This window comes from Ornithorhynchus anatinus, chromosome X4, assembly GCF_004115215.2.
Source record: "Ornithorhynchus anatinus isolate Pmale09 chromosome X4, mOrnAna1.pri.v4, whole genome shotgun sequence".
NCBI classification, from domain to species: Eukaryota; Metazoa; Chordata; class Mammalia; order Monotremata; family Ornithorhynchidae; genus Ornithorhynchus; species Ornithorhynchus anatinus.
The window spans coordinates 3,098,077-3,121,334 of record NC_041752.1 but is presented as its reverse complement, the minus strand read 5'-3'; the positions used below and the strand labels follow the sequence as shown (position 1 = coordinate 3,121,334).

Sequence of the window (23,258 nt, the reverse complement as noted above, 5' to 3'; positions counted from 1 at the left end):
TTCTCTTCCCCGGTCAGAAAGTGTCTCCAGAGGCTCGTGCCAGTCCCGCCCGCCCTGCACCCCCGGGGCCCCGGTGCCACACTCACATGGACCGGCATGTTGAAGTAGTCGGACTTGAAGTTATCGGCCATCTCGCCGAAGCTCTGGAGGGTGTACTCCCGGACCGCCTGCTCAAAGCCAAAGGCCTCGCGGGGCTTGCTGCATTCCTGTCGGAGAGCGGCCGAGGGTTCACGGGGCAGCCCTGGGCAGAGCCGCCCTCCCCGAGGGACCCGCCTGAGGAGCCCACATCTGGTGCCCCCTTCTCCTCGACCCCAGAGCTTCACTGCCCTTGGTGGGGGGAGGAAAAGGGCAAAGGGAGCAGAACGGCCGGAAGCCACGGGGTAGGGCCAGCGGCCCAGACAGGGCTGGGGTCACGCCCACGGCCGCCTCCTGGATTCAGCACACCGGCAGTCCGGCTTTGGAAAAAGGAGGCGGGGGCAGCCCAAGGCAGGGGAAAGGGACGACGGAGCTTACTGAGATATCGGGAAACGGGGACTACCGGATTCGAGTACAGGACCGAGAGCTAGGAGACGTGGCTTCTCATTCCGGCTCTGCCACTCGCCTCCTGGGTGACACTGGGCCAGTCACTTGACTTCTCCGGGCCTCAGCTGCCTCATCTATGCAACACACTGTGAGCCTCAGGTGGGACGGGAACTGGGTCCGATCTAATTAACCTGATCCGCCCCAGCCCCTAGTCCAGTGCTTGGCACCTGTTAAGCGTTTAACAGACCATCCTCCGCCTGGGAAGACCCGTTTATTCACAGGGCTGACCCCTGACATCGTGCTGGCCCAAGCCTGCGGGCGGAGGGCAGGAGCGGCGGGAGGGCGGGTCCTGGGGCCACCCCCAGGATCTCCAGAAGACGGACATGCCGGGCGACCTTTGGCCCCCGGTGACTTCTTGCTAATCTCCCAAATTTAGAACATCTCTCTTTCACTTTACGAGCCAAGCGGGCTGTTGCCGGCTGCCTAGAGAGCCTGAAGAGGAGTGGTTAGATTTCCAACCCAGGAGCCAAATTCCACTCGGTGGTGGGGAGGGAAGGAGAGAGGGGAAGGACTTCACGTGAGTATGTGTATGTGTTTCATCTGGGAGAGGGGATCTCTGTCGGCCGGTGGGCGGGGGTGGTGATGGTGATGTCATTTTTAGTTGAAGAAAAGCCAACCTGCGCCCATCTTTCCTCGTTCAGGTTTGCTTTTGTGTCACCGGCAGTGGTGGCGGCCATCCCTGGGTAGGGAAGTCGGGTCAACATTCAGGGCTCGGGGGAAACACCGAATCACCGGGGAGATCTCCCCAAATATCCCGGCTGGATTCCTCTCCACCTGACCTCTTCCGTTCCCGAGGGAGGGCCGGGTCCCGGTCGGGGAGGGAGGAGGAGGAAAGAAGTTGGGGAGGGAGGCGGGCCGGACGGATCCGGCGCCCTTCCCCGCCCTGCCGGCCCCAGCGGGGGGTGTTTGCATCTCTACCTCCGCGACACACTTGGGGCAGCGCCAGTCACCCTTGGGCACGTCGGGCAGGGGCGGGATGAGGCAGAAGGTGTGGTAGCTGTCGTCACAGCCGTCGCAAAGCAGCAGCTTGTCCTCCTCGTTGCCGCGGCTGCAGAACATGCAGACGTACAGGTCCACCTGGGGAGACAGCCAGTCCGGCGCCTCGTCACCCAGCGCCCCGGGACCCGCTCTCGCTGCCGGTACTCGAGCGGGGCTCGCGCCTGGATTGACTGACGGGTCTTGAAAGAGCACCCCGAGCCCCTGCCACTGGACACCCCATCTTTTGCCGCCACTCAAAGGGCGGTCACACCGGGGCCTCGAGAGGAAGCGGGAGAGATGCCCCACTTTCCAGATGGAAACGCGGAAGCACCTCACGGCAGCGCCCGGCTCCGGGTCATTCGAGTGGGCGATAAAGCCTGGAATAATCACGGCCGTCCCGTGCCCAGGAATCCCCCAGGGCAAAACTTGGGACTAAGCACCTGGACGGTGTAATAAAAGCCAGGCCCGCATCGGTTACGGAGTAAAACGGATCTAAATGCTTAAGAATAATCTAATCGCTATGTACCAAGCACTTTATTATCCATCGATGCTATTTATTGAGTGCTTACTGAGCTTAGAGAACTATACTAAGCGCTTGGGAGAGTACGACATAACAGAATCGGTAGACACAATCCCTGCCCACAATGAGCTCACAGATTAGTCGGGGAGAGACGTTAATATAAATCAATAAATGACGGATATGGACGTGAGGGTTGTGGGGCTGAGGGAGGGGTGAATAAAGGGACCAAATCAGGGTGACGCTGAAGGATAAGAGGAAATAAGAACTGGGGTAGATCCAAGGTCACGGGGCTGAACAAAGTCTCCGTTCCAAAGATGGCTCGCAATCTACCTTATCCCCATTTTACAGAGGAGCAGACCGAGGCCCAGAGAAGAGACTTGACGCAGATCACCCAGCAGGCCGCTGACGGAGCTGGGATTCAAACCCGAGTCCCCATCCCAGGCCCTTCCCACGAGGCTTCACTGTCTCCTGGGGGTCACCCCCTGGCCTAGGCCAGTCAACCACGTAGTTCAACTAGCAACGGGGCCAAAATGCCACTTGTCTGCTGTGTGACCTTGCGTGGGTCACTTCACTTCCCTGGGTCTTGGATCCCTGGTCTATAAAATGGGGATTAAGACTATGAGCCCCATGTGGGACTGGGATCGGGTCCAACCTGATAAGCGTGTATCTATCCCAGCTCCTAGTAAAGTGTCCGTTATTTGGACTCTCCCAAGCGCTGAGTGCCGTGCCCTGCACACAATAAACACTCAGTAAATATGCCTAATTGATTAAAATGCCCGGCATATACCAAGCACTTAAATACCATTAAAAAAAAGAGACCAACCCCCCTCCAACTCCCAGAGGTGCACGTTCCCGGACCGGACGGAACGCGCTTTTCCGGCCAGCAGCAGAGTTGTGGGAACCCCCTCCCCGCCGGGGGACCCCCGGCAACTTACAAAGTTAACCGCAAGCGTCCCTTTGCGCTGCCTCATCTGCATGCTGAAGGCTTCCGGCCTGGTCCCCTTGCGCCTCGGAGCGACTGCGTCTGGAATCAATCAATAGCATTTACTGAGCACTTCCTGAGCGCCGAGCACTGTGCTGAGCACTTAGGAGACTACGATACAACAGAGTTGAAGGGAAAAAAAAGACACCGTTGGGTCGGCGGTAGCAACCGGGGCCGGGAGGGGCTGGCTAGCCCCTCACCTGGGAACGTAGCCCACGGGCTACGCTGGACCGGGAGGGGACTGCTAGGTGGCTCATCAGCTGCAGGGGATTCCACAGCCAGAACAAAAATCAAACCCCTCTTTGAGCTCCCCCCAGACCCAGCTCCTTGCCCAGGGCTATTCAGGGGTTCAAGGGACCCCCAACTGCAGGGACATCGCTCTTTCCGCCAGGCTTTTCACCCCAGGTCGTCATCCTTGGGGGCAGCTGGAGCTACAAGTCCCAACAGCCCCCAGATCTACCACATATGTCCAAGACCCTTCATGGGGCAATATGGAGAGCAAGGCCCAGCTCACCCAGACAAGCCACGAGGCCTGACGAGGCCCTGGAAGAGATGCCAAGCTACACCACCGCTGCCCGGCCCTCCACAGTCGTGAGTACAAATGCAAATTTACCTTCTTTCTCTCTCGCTCCCATCGCCAGACCCACCATCTTGGGCCCCGCTCCAAAGATCTGAAGCTTCTTCAGCTCGGCATTCCTACTCACTTCTCCGGTCTCCGGCTGAACACCCACACCCCCCCGCAAAAAAAAGCAAACACAAAAAAAAACACCACACGTCAGTCAGTGTCGTGAAAGGTGGCCTTCTGACTTCATCCACTTCTTCCTGCCCCTGCCCCTCTTTTTTATTAAATGGTATTTGTTAAGTGCTCCCCATGTGTCAGGCACTCTACTAAGCGCTGAGGTAGACACAGACTGAACAGTCTCTGTCCCACATAGGGCTCACGGTTTTAATCCTCCCATTACAGATGAGGGAACTGAGGCACAGAAAAGTGAAATGGTTTGCTGAAGGTCATTCATTCATTCATTCAATAGTATTTATTGAGCGCTTACTATGTGCAGAGCACTGTACTAAGCGCTTGGGATGAACAAGTCGGCAACAGATAGAGACAGTCCCTGCCGTTTGACGGGCTTACAGTCTAATCGGGGGAGACGGACAGACAAGAACAATGGCACTAAACAGCGTCAAGGGGAAGAACATCTCGTAAAAACAATGGCAACTAAATAGAATCAAGGCGATGTACAATTCATTAACAAAATAAATAGGGTAACGAAAATATATACAGTTGAGCGGACGGGTACAGTGCTGTGGGGATGGGAAGGGAGAGGTGGAGGAGCAGAGGGAAAAGGGGAAAATGAGGCTTTAGCTGCGGAGAGGTAAAGGGGGGATGGCAGAGGGAGTAGAGGGGGAAGAGGAGGTCACAAAGCAGACAAGTGGCAGAGCCGGTCTATTAGAATCCAGGTCCTCCGCCTCTCGGGCCTGGGCTCCTTCCACGAAGCCACGCTGCTTCCCTGAGACAGAGTCACAATACTTGCCATGGTCTGAGGGGGAAAGGCTTCATTTCCTCCCCACATATAATAACAATAATGTAGGTATTTGTTAAGCGCTTACTATGTGCAGAGCACTGTTCTAAGCACTGGGGTAGATACAGGGTAATCAGGTTGGCCCATGTGAGGCGCACAGTCTTAATCCCCATTTTACAGATGAGGTAACTGAGGCACAGAGAAGTGAAGTGACTTGCCCACAGTCACACAGCTGACAAGTGGCAGAGCCGGGATTCGAAGCCGTGACCTCTGACTCCCAAGCCCGGGCTCTTTCCACTGAGCCGCGCTGCTTCTCTGAGATATCTATCGTCCCCCTCAGTCGGGTAAACGCAAGGGACCAAAGCGCAGCGGAGAAGCTCAGTACCCCCTCCTGGGGCTCGCACATCTTCTGAGGGGCTGCCGATCCAGCGGCCTCTGTTTCCCCAGGCTGGGTCCAGCCCTGCCAATCCCGGGGGTGCCGTACAACCCGAGGTTCTCCAGTTCCAACCCAGCTGCCGCTAAAGCCCGACGACGCCCGGACCCCGTCGCAGACACCTCGGAAAGTCAGAGCCGGGTGCCACGCGCAAAAGGGAGGACCTGCCGGGACTGGGGTGGCAAGGACAGATTTCTTCCATTCCCCTCCGACCTTCGATCTAGACGTTACTCACTGTGGGCGGGGAACACAACTCTGTTGTGTTGGGCTCTACCGAGGACTTAGCACAGCGCTCTGTATGTAGTAAGCACTTAACAAACGCCACCGACGACCTTCCCGGAGTGCCAGGCCCGGATACGCCCCACCGTTGGCATCGACAAGCCAGAGCCTGCCAAGTGGAGCAGAAGCCTGGGGACCGACAGCTCGTGGACTGGGGTCGCTTTTTCTGATTCCTTCCCTTTCCACAGGAGTCCGAGAAGAACCTTCTGGTATCATCCGTCGGTCCCCAGTCGGCTGCAGCTGCCCCACCCGAGGCCCTGCTCGCCCCACCGATGAATCGCCGTGACTGCGCGCCCGCTGTGGGCGGAAGCACTGCTCCAAGCATTTGGGAGGCCGGTAAAACTGCCATGGGGCAGAAATGGACAACACAGCCTCTAGACTCACCCCGCTGCCCACGTTTGGAGCGTTACGATCCTACCCGGGCTGGTCGGCAGATGCCGGCCCGCCACGTCTACTCTAAGAAAGGAGATGGCATTCGTTGCCTCCGGGAGCCAAGGCTCCAATTTGGCTGCCGCCTGGAAGGGATCGCCGGTGGCACAGGAGCCCTGACACCCCCTCTTCCCCTCCTCAACTGCTCGAAAGGCCGATAGCTCGGCCTGCCGGACGACAGCCTAAATGTCGCCAAAGAGGCGTTCGGAGGGCACCAGGTAGAAGTGGGTGGGCACCAGCTCTACGGCGAAGGGGTCCTGGGTGCTCCCCAGAGATCTAAGTTCTCCATCCACACAGAGCCTAAGCCCAGCATGGCATTAGCTTCAGGACAAGAGGACGCCTCCACTCAAGGGATGCTCCCATCATTAGACGTGATCTCCCGAGGTCAGTGGGCCCAGATTGATGAAATCAGAGAGGGACGGGGGCGTCGGTGACGAGATCGCTCCAAGTAGCGGCGAAGCAACCTAGGCCTCGGGCTGCTGAGGAGACAAATTTGGGATTCAAAACCCGCCCAGGGCTGGAGGAGAGATTAACAGCTTCTTTATCGGCTTGAAATCAGTGATATTTATCGAGCACTTGCTGTGTGCAGAGCACTGAACTAAACACTTGGGAGTGTACACTGTAACAGAGTTGGTAGACACGCACCCTGCCCAAGAGAAGCTTAGTCAAGAAATCAACTGTACAGGTATTTGGTTTACAAACACCAAAAGGGGTTCACTTGCCAGAGCCCCATGTGGTATGGGGGTAGGGTCCCCAACCTGATTAACTGGTATCTATCGCAGCGTTTACGCGTAGTAAGCGCTGAAGAAATACCATTAAAAAAAGGGATAGCAGTGAAAGGGAAACCAACAAACAAAAAGCCACTTCCTTTTCTTCACTTGAAATGCAACTAAACATCAAAGCTTCACTTAAGAAGATATGAACCCCAGGGCACTTCATGAGGGAGTTTGTTTTTATGGTATTCATGAAGCCCGGCACCGTACTAAGCGCTGGGATCCAAGATCACATAGGAGGCAAGTGGAGGAGTCGGCATTTGAAAACAGATCTTCCGACTCCCAGGCCCAGGCTCTTTCTACTATGCCACGCTGCTCCACTCTGTTGTACTGTATTGCTTAGGACAGTGTTCTGCACAGTGTAAATGCTCAATAAATAGCATTAATGAGGATATGCGCCCCATACAGATCTTAAATCACCACGCAAGATAACGTGTTCTCGGACAGGGAGCATGCGATTAAAAGCGATACCTAAGGCAGGAAAGTAGGGGAGGGCAGAGGGAAGGAAAGGAAAAAAACCCATCAGGCAAGCAGAGAAGAGAGGAGAGGGGAGAAGGGCTTTTTCTGAAGCCCTGATCCTTGAAAGGGTAGTGGCCTTCTCTGACTGTGTGAATATAAGGGAGGCCTGATAAGAATAAACAGCTCGGGGCCTGGGGGAGCTTACGAGAGGGTGTGACTCTCTCTGGATGGAGGGACCAAGTCAGAGCGACCGGCTAATGCCACCGGTCCACCTACTCCCGCTCCATCAGCCGGGAAGCCCTCATCCCCGCTCCCAGGGACTGGGTCACCAGACTGGCCCGCCCCGTCCCCACCCCGGGGCCCGAGGCCCAGGACAGAGGCGCCTCTCCCTGGGTACTGGAGGTCAGGGGCCCGTGGGGCGCTGACCGGACTCCTGGCCCGCACGTGCTCACTGGTCAACGGGGGGGGCCGCGCCGGCTGTGGGTACCTGGGACTTGACACGCCTGGTTCTCTTCGGCAGAAGGCTCGCCCTCGGGCCCTGATCTGGGGGAGCCTGGGAATCGGTGTCGGGGACCGCGGACTCCACTTTCTCTTTAAGGTCCAAGCTGGGCAGTGGGACACCCTGAAGGATCAGAGCACAGACGGGCAGGGAATTAGAGAGCAGGCCCGAGAATCAGCAGGGGACAGCACGGGTGAGGGGGGTGGAGAAAGGGTTTCCGGGAAGCCCGGCTGTGCTCCCCAGACCCAAAAGATAGCTTCGAACGTGAAGAGGCAGGTAAAAGGTAAGTTCTCATCCCAGCAGGGAAAACAGGTTCTGTCAGGAAGGGTGACCTCACCGGACGGAGAGATTAGGGGACGCTCGCTGGGCAACGTGCGTCTGTCCGGGCAGACCGTGGCCGGAGACTGGAAGGGACGGGAGGGCCTCCGGCCTCCATCTGGGGGGGTGCAGGCTACAAAGCAGGCTCCCTCCAGCCACTTTCCTCCAGCGGTCCGGGACTACTGAACTAAACGGCGCCCGGATCCCGCTCTGAGCGACCCCTGCGGGCCCCCCGCCCTGCGGAACGGGGTCTCACCATGAGGCTGACCCCTGACTGGAACAGCTCATATGGGTAGAGGATCCGTTCGTAGTGACTCTTGAGCAGGGAGCCGGTGCCTTTGCCCGGTAGGTAGCCCAGGCGGCTGCCCACCTTGGACCATTTCTTCTCTTTAGTGACCATCTCGAATCCTCCTTTGTTGGCGACGATCTGAAAGAGAGTCATAAGAGAGGTTTTTTTGTGGGGCGGTGGGGGGGTTCGGCTCTAGCCAGCCCCCCGCTCCCTGCAGTTTGGGCTGCAGGTTGCTTTGATTCCCCTGCTAGAGAGCCCCACCTCTAGACTGGAAGCTCCTTGAGGGCAGGGAACTTGCCTACCAACTCCGTTATACTGTACTCGCCCACACTGTACTCTCCCAAGTGCTTAGTACAGTGCTCTGCACACAGTTCAGCACTCAATAACTACCATCGATTGACTCTCTCCCCCCAGACAACGGCCAAATGGGCTGTTTCCAAGCGACTCAATCGTGTAATCAGAAGCTGTTTTTTAGCCATTTTTCGCTCCTTACGCTCTTCCCCAGCTTATCAAAACACTCGGTAAATTTGAATTTTGGCCCGGTTCCATGACGTTAGGCCACCGTCAAAGAAATGGGCCCAAGCTGTTTTCTAGCCAATGCAAATATTTGTTGAGCCACCCTAACATGCTAAAAGCAAGAGTAGTAACGATGGTATTTATTCAGCGTTTACTCCGTGCCACGCACTGAGCTACACCCTGGGGCAGATACAAGGTACGAGGCAGATCCAGTCCCTATCCAGCACAGGGTTTATGATCTATGAGGGTCGGAGGGTAGGGATGATATTTCCATTTTATAGATGAGGAAACGGAAGCATAGGGAATGAAGTGACTTGCCCAGGGTCAACCAGCGGCTCAGGGGTGGAGTCGGAACTACAATCGGGGTCTCTGGACGCCTAGTCCCACGTAGGCACATGCACCCAAACCAGTTCATTCATTCATTCGCATTGATTGAACGCATACTGTGTGCAAAGCACTGTACTAAGTACTTGGGAGAGTACAATATAACAACAGACACATTCCTGCCCACACAAGCTTGCTGTCGGGGGGGGAGACAGATATTAATATAAACAACTAGTCCGGGTACTTTAGTGCAGCCTGGCACCCATCTCTCCCCACCCTTTCCATCCCCACCCGGTGCAGACCCGAAGGAAACGCAGTTAGACTCCCACAGCGGCAGGAAATGCAGGGACCTCCATTCCATGTCAGGACTCACTTCCCGACCAGGAGGGGCGGCGGGAAACCCCGGGGTGACGGTCGGCACGAGGTGCAGCACCTCCTTCTTTGGATTATTTTTAAGGCGCTAAGGTCACTGTTCAGTCTAGAAGGGGGACGGGGAAGGGTCCCTAGGGTTGGTGCCATGGGAAGGGTTTGTTCCGCCTGCACCATCTCGTAGAAAATCGCCGCCAGACGCTTGCAGGCTGACTGCGGATAGCCAAGTGGGTATTGCCCCGTCCCCCTCTGTGCAAAAAAAAAAAAAACCTTTCCCCGCCACATCGCGCACCACACACACAACACACCCATACACTTCACCTGCCTCCCAACTACCCCGAACTCGGTCACCTCCCCCCGAATACCGATGAGCTTGTCTTGCGGCCATAAGCTCGGAGAGGAGGCCCACAGAAGACCCTTCTCAGGGGCAACACAAGGAACACAGGTCCCGGTCAGACCCCGAACAAAAGGCAGTGTCAGGCCCGGCCAAATCCGCGGTCGGGAGTAAACCGCGGGGCCGGCAGAGAGCGGGGCCAATGCTCGCGATGGAAAGGTTTCCAGCACTCTGACCACAGGCAGCGAGCCCAGAGACAGTATCCCACAGTCATTCCGGGCCCCACGCTGAGCTCCCGGGAGTAAATCCTCGGCCGGGGGGAGGTTGGGGCAGGGAAGACAGGACGTGATTCAATCCCAACAGGAAGCCATCATTTGGGCACTTTAATGACCTAGACTAGGGCTGGAAATTTATTTTACCCTTAAAATTATGGGGAAAAACAAGCTTCCCAAGGACCAACATAAAGGACCATCTAAATTAAAAAAAAAAAAGCGATCAACTCATGAGCGGCTAAGCCGGCTAGACCCCCAGACTCTCGGTACTTGTCCCTGGGAGGGAGATTTTTGTGTTCGGCTGGGCCTCTTGTGGGGAAGTGACTTGCCCAAGGTCACATAGCAGACAAGGGCCGGAGTCAGGATTAGAATCCAGGTTCTTCTGACTCCGCTGCTCTACCCACCGGGCCACGTTGCTTTCAGATTTCCTCTTGGGAGATGGGGCTGCAGTAAAACAGTACTCAGCACGTAAGTGCTTAATAAATACCATAATTATTATTACTATTATTAAAAAAGACAAAAATAGATTCTGCCTCAGACTGACAGCCCTGCTAGAGCTCCCTAAGCGGTAAAAAGCTCAGAGTCAATCAATAGCGATATTTACTGAGTGTTTACGGTGTGCAGAGACCTGTACTACTTGGGAGAGTACAAAAAGAGCTGACAGACACGAACGTTGCCCTCAAGAAGCTTACAGTCTACTGTGTGCAGAGCACTGGACTGAGCACTTAGGTTTCACCGTAGATTTCTATTAATTAATCGAGAAGCAGAGTTTGCCTAGCGGTTAGAGCATGGGCCTGGGAGTCAGAAGGATCCAGGTCCTAATCCCGGCTCCACCATCTGTCTCCTCGATGACCTTGTGCAAATCACTTCCCTTCTCTATGCCCCAGGTACCTCACCTGCAAAATGGGGGTTAAGACTGACAACCCCGTGTGGGATGACACCCTATCTTCTGTCTACCCCAGCGCTTAGTACAGAGAAATGCACACTGAAAGCACAATACATAATAATAATTATTATTTTTTAAATGGTGATCTTATTTCTCCATATATTTATCTGTACCTTAAGTTAATGGTTCCGTGGCTCGGTCCCACTCTTATCTGTAAATAATCTCGGACTTGTCTCCTCAGTTAGGCTGGAATGTGTCTCTTCTTAATTGTACTTCCCCAAGGGCTTCTTAGTACGGTGCCCAGCTCCCAATAAGTGCTCAATAAATACTACTGATTCATTCAATCGATGGTATTTACTGAGCACTTGCTGCACTAAACACTTGCGGGGAGTACGATCCAAAGGATTCGATAGACATGTTCCCTCCCGACAAAGACCGTATAATCTAGGGAGGGGAGGAATGACTGATCCAAGTCGCTGCTGGGATCGCTAAACCGCCCCATTTTTTAATCGACTAACCAAATACGTTCCGAGCAGATAGCAGTAACGCTAGCAATGAAACCTGCTTCCAGCCCGGCCAATAATTGGGGGAATGGAATCCTTTCCCTGCATTTTCTCTACCTAAAATAGCAAGAGGAGAAACATGACGGGCTCAACAACCAGTCGATTTTATTAACTGAGGGCTTGCTGTGTGCCGAGCATTGTATTAAGCAATATGTACAGGAAATTCTCAATTACGTAGCTCAACCTCGGGAAAAATACCCTTTAAAAACGAAAAAAAATCTCAGAGAGAGTGCCCAGCTAACAGTAAGAAATACTTTCTGATTTTAGTTTCCCCAACCCAGGCGGTGTATCACTTACTGGCTCAAGTTTAGCCATTTAAGTCTCCGGCTTCATGAAATCTTGCCGGGCAATTAGTTAGTGTAATCTGAAACACACTGATTGTCTTGGAAAAAATTGGCAGGGGTGAACCGCAGGCCTCTGCTCAAGAGTTTACTGATAGACAGGGATCTGATTTCTTATCCTGTCACCAACACTTGGTGAAGGCGCCTATCTTTTTCTTTTTTCTTTTTTTTTTTTTAAAAGGCACTTGTTAAACACTTACTATGAGCCAGACACCGGGGTAGATACAAGCTCATCACGTTGGACCCAGTCCCTGCTCCACATGGGGCTCGCAGCCCTAATTCCCATTTCACAGAGGAGGTAACTGAGGCCCAGAAAAGTGAAGTGACTGGCCCGAGGTTTCACACAGCAGGCAAGTGGCTGAGACAGGATTAGAAGCCAAGTCTTCCGACTCCCCGGCCCGTGGCTCCTTCCTCTAGGCCACGCTGCTTCTGATATCATAAGCCGGTCTCCGCTTACGCTACCGCGTGACCGACTAAAGCTGCACTAGGGATGTAGCATCTTGGCACAAAGTAAGCCCTTAAATAATAACTGCGGTATCTGTTACGTGCTTACTATGATCCAAACGTGGTGCTAAGCGCTGAGGAAAGACAGGTACAAGGATGGATAGAATCCCCTGTCCCACATCGAACTCATAATTTAAGGGAGAGGGAGAATGGGTTTTTAGGCCCCATTTACAGAACAACCATCAATCAATACTAGGGCATTAAGCACTGTACTAAGCACTTGGGAGACGAGGAAACTGAAGCACGGATAGATTAAGAGACATGCTCAAGGTCAGACAGCTTGCAAGTGGCAGAGCCGGGGTTAGAACCCAGATTTCCTGACTTCCTGTGCTGTGCTCTGTCCCCTAGGCCTGGCTGCTTCTCTCTAAATATTATCATAAACGTCAACTTCCCTATTCCACCACGCCGACCAGCCATGTCAGACAAATGACCCGTTTCCCGGCAAATCAATCGCCTTGCAATCAATCTTATTTACTTACTGTGTGCAATGAAGTGACTTGCCCAAAGGCACACAGGAGACGAGTTTTTGGCACACAGCAAGTGCTAAATAAATACCACAAGTTATTATTATTGTTACTATCACCATGTTTTATTAGACTGTGGGCCCTGAGGGCCAAGGACCTGGATATTCTTCCCCGGCGCTTAATACAGTGGTCTGCACACAATAAGCGCTTAATAAATGTTATCATTACTACTACTGTGAGCTTGGGAGCGTACAGCATATTCCCTGCCCACAAGGAGCTTACACCTCCTAATTCTCTTAAAACAGGTGGCTTTTGCTCCTAGTCCCCGAGGCAAATTTGGCCACTGGGCTGAAACACCTAACCCGGCACAGCCCGCCCGCCTCCTATTACCTTGCTCAGGGCATAGAGATCCAGGATTTTCCGCTCCACCACGGGGATTTTCAGAGTGGACCCTTGGAGTTCCCAAAATTTGGCCAGCTGATCCAAGAAGTCCAGTCTCACTCGGGTCATTGCCTACAGTCCAGAGAGGAGTCGGGGGGAAAGACAGAAGGGGGGAAAAAACGATGAAGGTGTAAACTAAAGCCGGCAGAAAAAGAAGCCCGGGAAGGGGTGTGAGGTTGGCTCATAACGAAGTGGGTGCATATCCATTCCGCTAATGGAATCGGAAACGACATATTAATCCGCCATGAGGAAATGTAAAAGAAAAGAAAAATGGCAGTAGGAAGTCCTACTTCAACCAGAAAGAGGTGGGCGGACTGTGTTTTGCTCCAAAGAGCAGCCTCCCAGCACCACTGGAGATGGGACACAAACTCGTTCCTTTTCTTCTTTCTTTTTAATGGTATGTGCCAGGCACTGTTCTAAGTACTGGGGCAGATACAAGATAATCGGACGGATAAAGTCCCTGTCCCACATGGGGCTCACCGTCCATCTCCATTTTCCAGATGAGGGAACTGAGGCACAGAGAAATGAAGTGACTGGCCCAAGGTCACAGAGCAGACGGGTGGCAGAGGCAGGATTAGAACAAGGTCCTTCTGACTCCCAGGCCCGAGTTCTAGCCACTCGGCCATGCTAATCTGTTCTCGCCTGGGCTTCAGTTTGAAGAATGAAAAAGGGAGGGGTAGACAAATATTTTGGGAGAAACCTGGACAAGGTTGCGGGGGGAAGTGCTCGTCCGGTCTTGTAAACGAGACGACAGAGCGAGATCAGCTTCCCCAGTGGATCCCGGCAGAGAGGTTAATAATAATAATAATAATGTTGGTATTTGTTAAGCGCTTACTAGGTGCTGAGCACTGTTCTAAGCGCTGGGGGAGATACAGGGTAATCAGGTTGTCCCACGTGGGGCTCACACACTTTTAATCCCTATTTTATAGATGAGGGAACTGAGGCACAGAGAAGTGAAGTGACTTGCCCACAGTCAACGTTTCTCAGAAAGGCTCATAAAGCCAACTGGAGGAGAGGACGCAATGTGGCCTAGCGGAGTCAGAAGGGCCTGGGTTTTAATCCCAGTTCCGCCTCTTGTCTGCAGTATGAGCATGGGCAAGTCACTTCACTTCTCTGTGCCTCGGTTCCCTCATCTATAAAATGGGGAAAGACTGTAAGTCTGTGAAGGATTGTGTCCAACCTGATTAGCTTGTTTCTATCCCAGCACTTAGTACAGTTCCTGGCACACTGTAAGTGCTTAATACCATTTTTAAAATAAAAATGGAAAAGTATGGAAGGAGCTGGGTGTAGGGGGCAGGTTATCACAGTCTGGCCAGCCAAGCAGTGGCCTCTCCCTCGGTGGAACTCAGGCCGAAACCTGCGGGAGCTTCTTGATCTACTGCTTGAGCTCCCCAGCTCAGGGGGTGTCACTACGCTCCAATCCCAGCTGCGCTAACCCTGGGCAGAAGCCTCTGGGACAACGGCGGGCGGGGAAAGGAAGGGATGACCGGAAACCAAACTGGAGAAGGAGGAGACTTCCGTGCCTGCATGGGGCGAGGAGGTTAACAGCCAAACTCACCTCGAGTTCATTTAGACGCTGAACGCGCGGGGTGAAGCGAAAACTCTTCACCTCACATGCGAATGGAGGCTGCCAGTCCTAAGAATGAATTAAAAAACAATCAAAAAAAAAAAACATTAGGAACATCTTACCTTCTCCGCTTTAGGGGTGACCTGCTACAAGCCGCTTAGGGATGGAGACACACCCTTCTCCCCGCCTGTGGCCCGGGGGTCAGAAAAGGGTTTTTATTTCCAAGGACGATCGCCGTCTTCCTGTTTTTCTATTTCGATCCCACCAAACCCTCCTGGACCCCCTCTCCCTTCCCCTCCCCTCAGCACTGGGCTCATCTGCTCATTTGTATATATTTTTATTCCCCTATTTATTTTGTTAATGACATGTATATCCCCTTGCTTCTATTTATTGCTATTGTTTTTGTCTGTCTCCCCCGATTAGACTGTAAGCCCATCAGTGGGCAGGGATCGTCTCTATCTGTTGCCGAATTGTACATTCCAAGCGCTTAGTACAGTGTTCTGCACATAGTAAGCGCTCAATAAATACTACTGAATGATTGAACCCATCTCTGATGAAAACCTTTACGCAGTGGGCGGGGAGAGATAGTATTTCCACCTGCCATAAACCTCTGCCTGGAAATCGCCCTTCTCCCTGGAATCGACTTCAAATCTGTCACACTCAAATTGTTTTAAAAAAATTCCAGAATTCAAAAACAAGAAGAGCTAAAGTAAAAAAAAAAAAAGAAACCTCCCCCACCCAAAAAGCAACCAGTATCCATTAGTGTCTCTATTTTGGTGATACATCTATCCATCAGTCAATTGTATTTCTTGAATCCTTGCTGTATGCAGAGATCTGTACTAAAGCACAATATAATCTCTGTCAGGGCATGTTGAGATTGTTCGCCCCTTGAGGGTAGGGATCATGTCACCTAATTCTGCTGGGCTCAACCAAGCGCTTAGTCCAGTTCTGTGCACACTGTAGACTGGAAGCTCCATGAGGGCAAGGATAATCTGTATTGCCGCCACTGCACTATCCCAACCGATTGGTAGCACACTCTGCACAGAGTGAGCACTCAATAAATGCTCCTGATTGATTTAAGAGCGGGAGGAACCAGGGGACGTCGGGAATATTTCCACGGGAGCCCAGTTGGTTAGAAAAGCTCAATGAATACCATCAATTGTGGACGTGCAGATGATAATGTTGGTATTTGTTAAGTGCTTACTACGTGCAGAGAACTGTTCTAAGCCCTGGGGTAGATACAGGGTAATCAGGTGGTCCTACGTGAGGCTCACAGTCTTAATCCCCATTTTCCGGATGAGGTCACTGAGGCACAGAGAAGTGACTTGCCCACAGTCACACAGCCAAGTGGAAGAGCCGGGATTCGAACCCATGACCTCCGACTCCCAAGCCCGGGCTCTTTCCACTGAGCCACGCTGCTTCCGCCCATGGTGAGTGAATGGGATTACGGGATTTGGGATGGGGCTCTCGGGCAGGGAAGAACAGGGCTCGAGTTTGGGAAAGGTCATCAACCGTGACTGGACCAGCGTGACGCAGAAGTCACTTTGGTGGCTGGAGAGGAGAAAGAGAATTAAAACCCAGAGGTCTGCCAGCCCTATCAACCTGACAGACCAAATTTTGAGTCATCTTAAGCTTAAAACTCTAAAAATAAAATAATAAAAATAAGTGAATGGATCGTTCACTTCTTGGTTCCGGAGATTCTTCGATGGGATTTAGAGGTGCCGAACCGAGGGGACCGGAGGTTTTCAAATCCACCGGTTAAGAAAGGACATTTCCTTGGAGGTCAGGTCCTCTATCTACTCCACCGCTTAGTACAGTGCTTGGCACACAGTGGGCACTTAAAGCCCACCATTATTTCTATTAGGATATAATCACCCGTGCGTCCCCTGAAAGTAGGAATCCTTTCTGAGATCATTTCCTTCCCCTCCGCCAAGCCCCGGCCGGCTTCTGCCCGCTCACCCGCCTTCCCTTAAACCCTCACCGCTTCCCCAGGGTTTTTTAAGACGTCCGTGGCCACCGACGGTTTTCGCCTGGCCCAAAACTTGCCTTCCCTAAAGGCTCTCGGACAGAGAGAATCTCCAACCCTCCCTGGGGGAGGGCGGTCCCGGTTTGAAAGGCGACGGCGGGTGCTGCCCGCCTGCTGCGTGACCTTGGACAGCCCCCGAGGCTCCGTTTCTGATCTCCGCCGCCCCGTACTTGGCAAAGATTTCGTGAGCAGGTAGGCGAGACCGCGTACGAGCAGGCCTACCCCGAAACTCCCCGCTCTTGCTGCCCGTGGCAGAGATCTGGGTTTTCATTTCCTTTTTGGCAGCAATTGTGGTCCCAGACAGTCCTCCCTGGGTCTCTATCGCTTGGCCCTACTTCTCTTTGAACGGTTCCCCTAAACCCCGTTTCCTCTAATCGGTCGGTATTTGAGCGCTTACCTTGTGCAAGACCCTAGACTGGGCGCTTGCGTATAAATCAGCCCACGGTATACGTTGGGCGCCTACTCTGGGCGGAGCAACTCTACTAAGCGCTCGGGAGAGTACAATAAACAGAATTATCAGGCGCGTTCCCTACCGCAGCGGGAGATTACAAAGAGGAGGAGACACAATCCCTGCTCTCAAAGAGCAGGTCTACTCTGGGCAGGGGACTGTACTGAACGCTTGGGAGAATTCAATAGACTTGGTAGATATCCCTGCAATCTACTGTTTGCAGAGCCCTGGACTGAGCGTTTAGGAGAGGCACTTATTCTGGGCGGAGCAACTCTACTAAGCGCTCGGGCGACTGCGATAAACGGAATTAGCAGGCACGTTCCCTGACCACAGCGGGAGATTACCAAGAGGAGGAGACACAATCCCCGCTCTCAAAGAGCAGGTCTACTCTGGGCCGGGGGCTGTACTGAACGCTTGGGAGAATTCAATAGACTTGGTAGATATCATCCCTGCAAACTACTGTGTGCAGAGCACTGGACTGAGCATTTAGCAGAGTACTGTAGAGTGAGTAGACTGGACGCCTGTCCTCTCCGACCTCGTGTGACAGACCCCACCCCGGCCCTGCCCTTGGATCAGAGGGCCTCAGCCAGCCTTCCCCGTTATTTATATTAACGTCGGCCTTCCCCGCTGGACTTTAAGCACAATGGCAGGGAACACATCTACCCATTCTAACGTAATAATAATGTTGGTATTTCTTAAGCGCTTACTATGTGCAGAGCACTGTTCTAAGCGCTGGGGTAGACACAGGGGAATCAGGTTGTCCCACGTGGGGCTCATAGTCTTAATCCCCATTTGACAGATGAGGTAAGTGAGGCACAGAGAAGTTAAGTGACTTGCTCCCAGTCACACAACTGACGAGTGGCAGAGCCGGCATTCGAACCCATGACCTCTGACTCCAAAGCCCACTGAGCCACGCTGCTTCTCAACGTACTCTCCCAAGCGCTCGGTACACCCGGTATGATTGATTGAGCCCGTTCCAGACGAGATGGGAGGTGGGAAAATAATAATAATAATTATGGTATTTGTTAAGCGCTTCCTCTGTGCGGAGCACTGTTCTAAGCGCTGGGGGAGATACGGGGTCATCAGGTTGTCCCACGTGGGGCTCACATTTTTTTAATCCCCATTTTGACAGAGGAGGTAACTGAGGCCCAGAGGAGTTAAGTGACTTGCCCAAGGTAGGGACCAAGCGAGAGGAGGGAGTAGAGGTGGAGGAAAGGCCTGGCCCTTCCCCGCTGCCTCCCCATTCCCACCATCCCCAGAATAAATGAGAGTGTCGGTTAAGCGCTCTATGTGAGGCACTGTACTAAGCGTCGGGACGGATGCAATATAGGCATTTCAGACACCGTCAGTGCCCCACACGGGGTCCACGGTCTAAAGGGATCAATCAATCAACGGTATTTACCGAGCACTTACTGAGGGCACAGCACTGGACTGAGCGCTGGGAGGAGTCCACTACAACAGAGTCGGCCGACACATTCCCCGCCCACAGCGATCTCACACCACCGGGGTGAGAAAATGGGAACCGAATCCCCGTTTTACTGACGGGAACGTGGTGTTTGTTCAATGCTTACTGCATAATAATGTTGGTGTTTCTTAAGCGCTTTCTAGGTGCGGAGCACTGTTCTAAGCGCTGGGGGAGATACAGGGGAATGAGGTGAGGCTTACACTCTTCATCCCCATTTTACAGATGAGGGAACTGAGGCACAGAGAAGTGACTTGCCCACGGTCACCCAGCCGACAAGGGGCGGAGTCAGGATTCGAACCCATGACCTCGGACTCCCAAGCCCGGGCTCTTTCCACTGAGCCACGCTGCTTCTCTACATGCCGGGCGCTGGACTGGGTGCTGGGACGGAGACAAGATAATCGGGTCGGACACGGCCCCAGTCCCACACAGGGCTCACCGTCTTCCTCTCCATTTTACCGATGAGGAAACTGAGGCAGGGAGCAGCGTCGCGACTTCCCCAAGGTCACCCAGGAGGGCAGCGGCGGGGCCGGGGCTACAGCTGACCCTCCCGGCCCTGTGGAGTCGGAGGACGTGGGTTCTAATCCCGGCTCCGTCCCTCGTCTGCTGTGTGACCTTGGACAAGCCACTTCACTGCTCTGGGCCTCAGTTCCCTCATCTGTAAAATGGGGATTAAGACCGTGAGCCCCAGGTGGGACAACCTGATAACCTTGTATCTCCCCCAGTGTTTACAGCAGGGCCTGGCCCACAGTAAGCGCTTCACCAATCCCACCATCCTCACCTTGACTCTCCCCCAGCGCTCAGAACAGAAGCAGCGTGGCTCAGCGGAAAGAGCCCGGGCTTGGGAGTCAGAGGTCAGGGGTTCGAATCCCGGCTCGGCCCCTTGTCAGCTGGGTGACTTTGGGCCAGTCACTTCACTTCTCGGTGCCTCAGTCCCCTCATCTGTAAAACGGGGATGAAGACTGGGAGCCCCACGTGGGACCACCTGATTCCCCTGTGTCTCCCCCGGCGCTTAGAACGGTGCTCGGCACATAGTAAGCGCTTAAAAAATACCAACATCATTATTATGATTATTAACAGTGCCTGGCAAATAGTCAGCACTTACCAAATCCCACCATCACCCTGCCTCTCCCCCAGCGCTTAGAGCAGTGCTTGGCACATAGTAGGCACTTACCACATCCCATCATCCCCTCGACCTCCTCCCCAGCGCTTAATAATAATAATAATAATGTTGGTATTTGTTAAGCGCTTACTATGTGCCGAGCACTGTTCTAAGCGCTGGGGTAGACATAGGGGAATCAGGTTGTCCCACGTGGGGCTCACAGTCTTAATCCCCATTTTACAGATGAGGGAACTGAGGCACAGAGAAGTTAAGTGACTTGCCCAGAGTCACACAGCTGACAAGTGGCAGAGCTGGGATTCGAACTCATGAACCCTGACTCCAAAGCCCGCGCTCTTTCCACTGAGCCACGCTGCTTCTCCAAACAGTGCCCGGCACATAGTAAGAGCTTAGAAAATCCCATCATCACCTTGACCCTCCCCCAGCGCTTAAAACAGTGCCTGGCACCCAATAAGTGCCTCATCACCTTGTCTCTCCCCCGCAGCGCTTCGCAGAGGGCCTGGCACATAGTAAGTGCCTCCCCCCGGAGCGCTTAGAAGAGGGCTTGGCACCTCCTAGTAGGTGCCTCTCCCCCCGGCGCTTCGCAGAGGGCCTGGCACGTAATAAACGCCTCTTCCCCCAGCGCTCAGAAGGGGATCTGGTACCTCATAGTAAGTGCCTCTCCCCGCAGCGCTTAGCAGAGGGTCTGGCACACAGCGCGTCTCCCCGCAGCGCTTAGCGGAAGGCCTGGCACACAGTAGGTGAGTGCACATCGTAGTAAGTGCCTCTCCACGCAGCGCTTTGCAGAGGGCCCGGCACATAGTAGGTGCCTCTCTCCCCAGTGCTTAGCAGAGGGCCTGGCACCTCGTAGTAGGTGCCTCTCCCCCCAGCGTTTATCAGAAGGCCTGGCACATAGTAGGTGCCTCTCCCCCCAACGCTTCGCAGAGGGGCTGGCACCTCGTAGTAGGTGCCTCTCCCCCCAATGCTTAGCAGAAGGCCTGGCACACAATAGGTGCCTCTCCCCGCAGCGCTTAGCAGAGGGCCGGGCACATCGTAGTAGGTGCCTCTCCCCCCAGCGTTTATCAGAAGGCCTGGCACATAGTAGGTGCCTCTCCCCCCAACGCTTAGCAGAAGGCCTGGCACACAGTAGGTGCCTTTCCCCGCAGCGCTTAGCAGAAGACCTGGCACATAGTAGGTGTCTCTCCCCCCAGCGCTTATCAGATGGCCTGGCACATAGTAGGTGTCTCTCCCCCCAGCGCTTAGCAGAGGGCCTGGCACATCGTAGTAGGTGCCTCTCTCCCCAGAGCTTAGCAGTAGGCCTGGCACATAGTAGGTGCCTCTCCCCCCAGCGCTTAGCAGAAGGCCCGGCACATAGTAGGTGCCTCTCTCCGCAGCGCTTAGCAGAAGGCCTGGCACATCGTAGTAGGTGCCTCACCCTCAGCGCTGAGCAGAAGGCCTGGCACATAGTAGGTGCCTCTCCCCCCTGCGCTTAGCAGAAGGCCTGGCACATAGTAGGTGCCTCTCCCCCCTGCGCTTAGCAGAAGGCCTGGCACATAGTAGGTGCCTCTCGCCCCAGCGCTTAGCAGAAGGCCTGGCACATAGTAGGTGCCTCTCCCCCCTGCGCTTAGCAGAAGGCCTGGCACATAGTAGGTGCCTCTCGCCCCAGCGCTTAGCAGAAGGCCTGGCACATAGTAGGTGCCTCTCCCCCCTGCGCTTAGCAGAAGGCCTGGCACATAGTAGGTGCCTCTCCCCCTGCGCTTAGCAGAAGGCCTGGCACATAGTAGGTGCCTCTCCCCCCTGCGCTTAGCAGAAGGCCTGGCACATAGTAGGTGCCTCTCCCCCCTGCGCTTAGCAGAAGGCCTGGCACATAGTAGGTGCCTCTCCCCCCTGCGCTTAGCAGAAGGCCTGGCACATAGTAGGTGCCTCTCCCCCCTGCGCTTAGCAGAAGGCCTGGCACATAGGAGGTGCCTCTCGCCCCTGCGCTTAGCAGAAGGCCTGGCACATAGTAGGTGCCTCTCCCCCCTGCGCTTAGCAGAAGGCCTGGCACATAGTAGGTGCCTCTCCCCCCTGCGCTTAGCAGAAGGCCTGGCACATAGTAGGTGCCTCTCCCCCCTGCGCTTAGCAGAAGGCCTGGCACATAGTAGGTGCCTCTCGCCCCAGCGCTTAGCAGAAGGCCTGGCACATAGTAGGTGCCTCTCCCCCCTGCGCTTAGCAGAAGGCCTGGCACATAGTAGGTGCCTCTCCCCCCCAGCGCTTAGCAGAAGGCCTGGCACATAGTAGGTGCCTCTCCCCCCTGCGCTTAGCAGAAGGCCTGGCACATAGTAGGTGCCTCTCGCCCCAGCGCTTAGCAGAAGGCCTGGCACATAGTAGGTGCCTCTCCCCCCTGCGCTTAGCAGAAGGCCTGGCACATAGTAGGTGCCTCTCCCCCCTGCGCTTAGCAGAAGGCCTGGCACATAGTAGGTGCCTCTCCCCCCTGCGCTTAGCAGAAGGCCTGGCACATAGTAGGTGCCTCTCCCCCCTGCGCTTAGCAGAAGGCCTGGCACATAGTAGGTGCCTCTCCCCCCTGCGCTTAGCAGAAGGCCTGGCACATAGTAGGTGCCTCTCGCCCCAGCGCTTAGCAGAAGGCCTGGCACATAGTAGGTGCCTCTCCCCCCTGCGCTTAGCAGAAGGCCTGGCACATAGTAGGTGCCTCTCGCCCCAGCGCTTAGCAGAAGGCCTGGCACATAGTAGGTGCCTCTCCCCCCTGCGCTTAGCAGAAGGCCTGGCACATAGTAGGTGCCTCTCGCCCCAGCGCTTAGCAGAAGGCCTGGCACATAGTAGGTGCCTCTCCCCCCTGCGCTTAGCAGAAGGCCTGGCACAGAGTAGGTGCCTCTCCCCCTGCGCTTAGCAGAAGGCCTGGCACATAGTAGGTGCCTCTCCCCCCTGCGCTTAGCAGAAGGCCTGGCACATAGTAGGTGCCTCTCCCCCCTGCGCTTAGCAGAAGGCCTGGCACATAGTAGGTGCCTCTCCCCCCAGCGCTTAGCAGAAGGCCTGGCACATAGTAGGTGTCTCTCCCCCCAGCGCTTCGCAGAGGGCCTGGCGCACAGTAAGCGGGCGCGCCTCCCCGCAGCGCTTCGCCGAGGGCCGGGGCGGGTACCTTGGGCGGTCGGATCTTGCAGATGCCGGTCTTCTCGGCCAGCGGGCGGATGCGGCCGATGAAGCCGAGGGGGTCGGTGAACTCCTCCCAGCTGGGCTCGAACACCGGGCACTCGGGGGGCGGCAGGAACTCGGCGGGGTAACCTCCCGGGCCCGGGCCCGCCATGGCCGCCATGGCCGCCGGGGACCCCCGACAACGCCCCCCTCACCGCCCCCTCATCCCCCCCTCATCGCCCCCTCACGGCCCCCGTCGTCCAGGGCGGCTTCAGCGCGTCGCCGTCGTCGCCATCGCCTCGGCCCGTTTGTTATTGTTTCCTCCCGGCCCGCCCCGCCGGCCCCTCCCCCCTTCTCCTCAGCCCCGCCGGAACCCCGCCGCCCCCCCCCCGAGATCCCTCCGCCCGCGCCCGCGCGCCGCCGGAAGTGGAGGCCCCGCGCAGGCGCCTCCC

At 54.9% G+C, this 23,258-nt stretch overlaps 1 protein-coding gene across 3 annotated transcripts in view; it reads right to left on the bottom strand.

Annotated features, from left to right (window-relative positions):
- KDM5A (lysine demethylase 5A) overlaps nucleotides 1–23,001 on the bottom strand; it is a 55,572-nt gene extending 32,571 nt beyond the window's left edge. For 2 of the 3 annotated variants that reach the window (XR_005659647.1, XM_029054520.2), the window contains exons 1-9: nucleotides 22,814–23,001; nucleotides 14,634–14,711; nucleotides 13,025–13,147; nucleotides 8,029–8,199; nucleotides 7,443–7,577; nucleotides 3,676–3,781; nucleotides 3,016–3,104; nucleotides 1,501–1,659; nucleotides 87–206 (exon numbers count right to left, since the gene is read on the bottom strand). Coding sequence is in view for 2 of the 3 variants with exons in the window: in XM_029054520.2 (XP_028910353.1) it covers nucleotides 87–206; nucleotides 1,501–1,659; nucleotides 3,016–3,104; nucleotides 3,676–3,781; nucleotides 7,443–7,577; nucleotides 8,029–8,199; nucleotides 13,025–13,147; nucleotides 14,634–14,711; nucleotides 22,814–22,987 (1,155 nt within the window). In the remaining variant the exon portion in view is untranslated. The remainder of the gene's footprint in view (nucleotides 1–86; nucleotides 207–1,500; nucleotides 1,660–3,015; nucleotides 3,105–3,675; nucleotides 3,782–7,442; nucleotides 7,578–8,028; nucleotides 8,200–13,024; nucleotides 13,148–14,633; nucleotides 14,712–22,813) is intronic. The other variant, XM_029054522.2, reaches the window with a different exon arrangement.
- Nucleotides 23,002–23,258: the final 257 nt, after the last annotated feature.